The sequence below is a fragment of the Nicotiana sylvestris genome, chromosome 10 (genome assembly GCF_000393655.2).
Source record: "Nicotiana sylvestris chromosome 10, ASM39365v2, whole genome shotgun sequence".
Classification (NCBI taxonomy): Eukaryota; Viridiplantae; Streptophyta; class Magnoliopsida; order Solanales; family Solanaceae; genus Nicotiana; species Nicotiana sylvestris.
The window spans coordinates 164,713,884-164,715,084 of NC_091066.1; the positions used below are offsets into that span (position 1 = coordinate 164,713,884).

General features: G+C 41.5%; 1 protein-coding gene across 1 annotated transcript; it reads left to right on the plus strand.

Annotated features, from left to right (window-relative positions):
* The first annotated feature begins 540 nt into the window (after positions 1–540).
* LOC138880216 (uncharacterized) lies at positions 541–870 on the plus strand. Its single transcript, XM_070159891.1, has one exon. It carries the CDS (start codon positions 541–543, stop codon positions 868–870), a length of 330 nt encoding a protein of 109 aa, XP_070015992.1.
* Positions 871–1,201: the final 331 nt, after the last annotated feature.

A 1,201-nucleotide genomic window follows, 5' to 3' on the forward strand; every position in this document is an offset into this window, starting at 1 on the left:
CGACGGTTGGCAAATGGATTCTTCTTAAGAGGAGGAGTTTTGTATAAGAGAACACTAGACCTTGGATTATTAAGATGCATAGATGCTAGACAAGCTACGGCTGTCATGTCCGAAGTACATTCGGGAGTCTGAGGGCCACATATGAGCGGATATGTATTGGCAAAGAAAATTCTCTGAGTAGGCTATTATTGGCTTGCCATGGAGCGAGATTGTATCAATTTTGTGCGCAAATGTCATCAGTGCCAGATACACAGAGATTTGATTCATTATCCACCATCAAAATTGCACACAATGTCGGCACCATGGCCCTTCGTTGCTTGGGGCATGGATATCATTGGACCAATTGAGCCAGCAGCATCCAACGGGCACAGGTTCATTCTGGTAGCCGTTGATTATTTCACCAAGTGGGTTGAGGCCAAAACTTTCAAATCGGTGACCAAGAAAGCAGTGTTCGATTTTGTTCACTCAAATATCATCTGTCGATTCGAAATCCCAAAGGTGATCATCATAAATAATGGTGCTAATCTTAACAGTAACTTGATGGAAGAGGTATGTCAACAGTTTAAGATTACACATCGCAATTCTACCCCATATCGTCCCAAGGAGAATGTAGCATTCGAGGCAGCCAACAAAAACATAAAGAAGATACTTCGGAAAATGGTAGAAGGTTCAAGGCAATGGCACGAAAAATTACCATTTGCGTTGTTGGGATATTGCACTTCTGTTCGTACTTCGGTAGGTGCAACCCCTTATTTGTTGGTATATGGCACTGAAGCAGTAATACCTGCAGAAGTTGAAATCCCTTCCTTTCGGATTGTCGCTGAGGCTAAGATTGATGATGATGAGTGGGTAAAAACCCATTTGGAGTAGTTGAACTTGATTGATGAAAAAATATTGGCAGCAGTATGTCATGGCCAGTTATATCAAAAGAGAATGGCAAGAGCATACAACAAAAGGGTGCGTCCTCGAAAGTTTGAAGTGGGTCAGCAAGTGCTGAAACGTATCCTTCCACATCAAGTTGAAGCAAAAGGCAAGTTCGCCCTGAATTGGCAAGGGCCATTTATTGTAACCAGAGTATTGTCCAATGGTGCTCTATGTTTAACAGATATCGAAGGAAAATGCATAGACATGGTCATCAATTCCGATGCAGTCAAAAGATATTATGTATGATTTCTTTGTTATAATTGTTGATTGTTTGTAC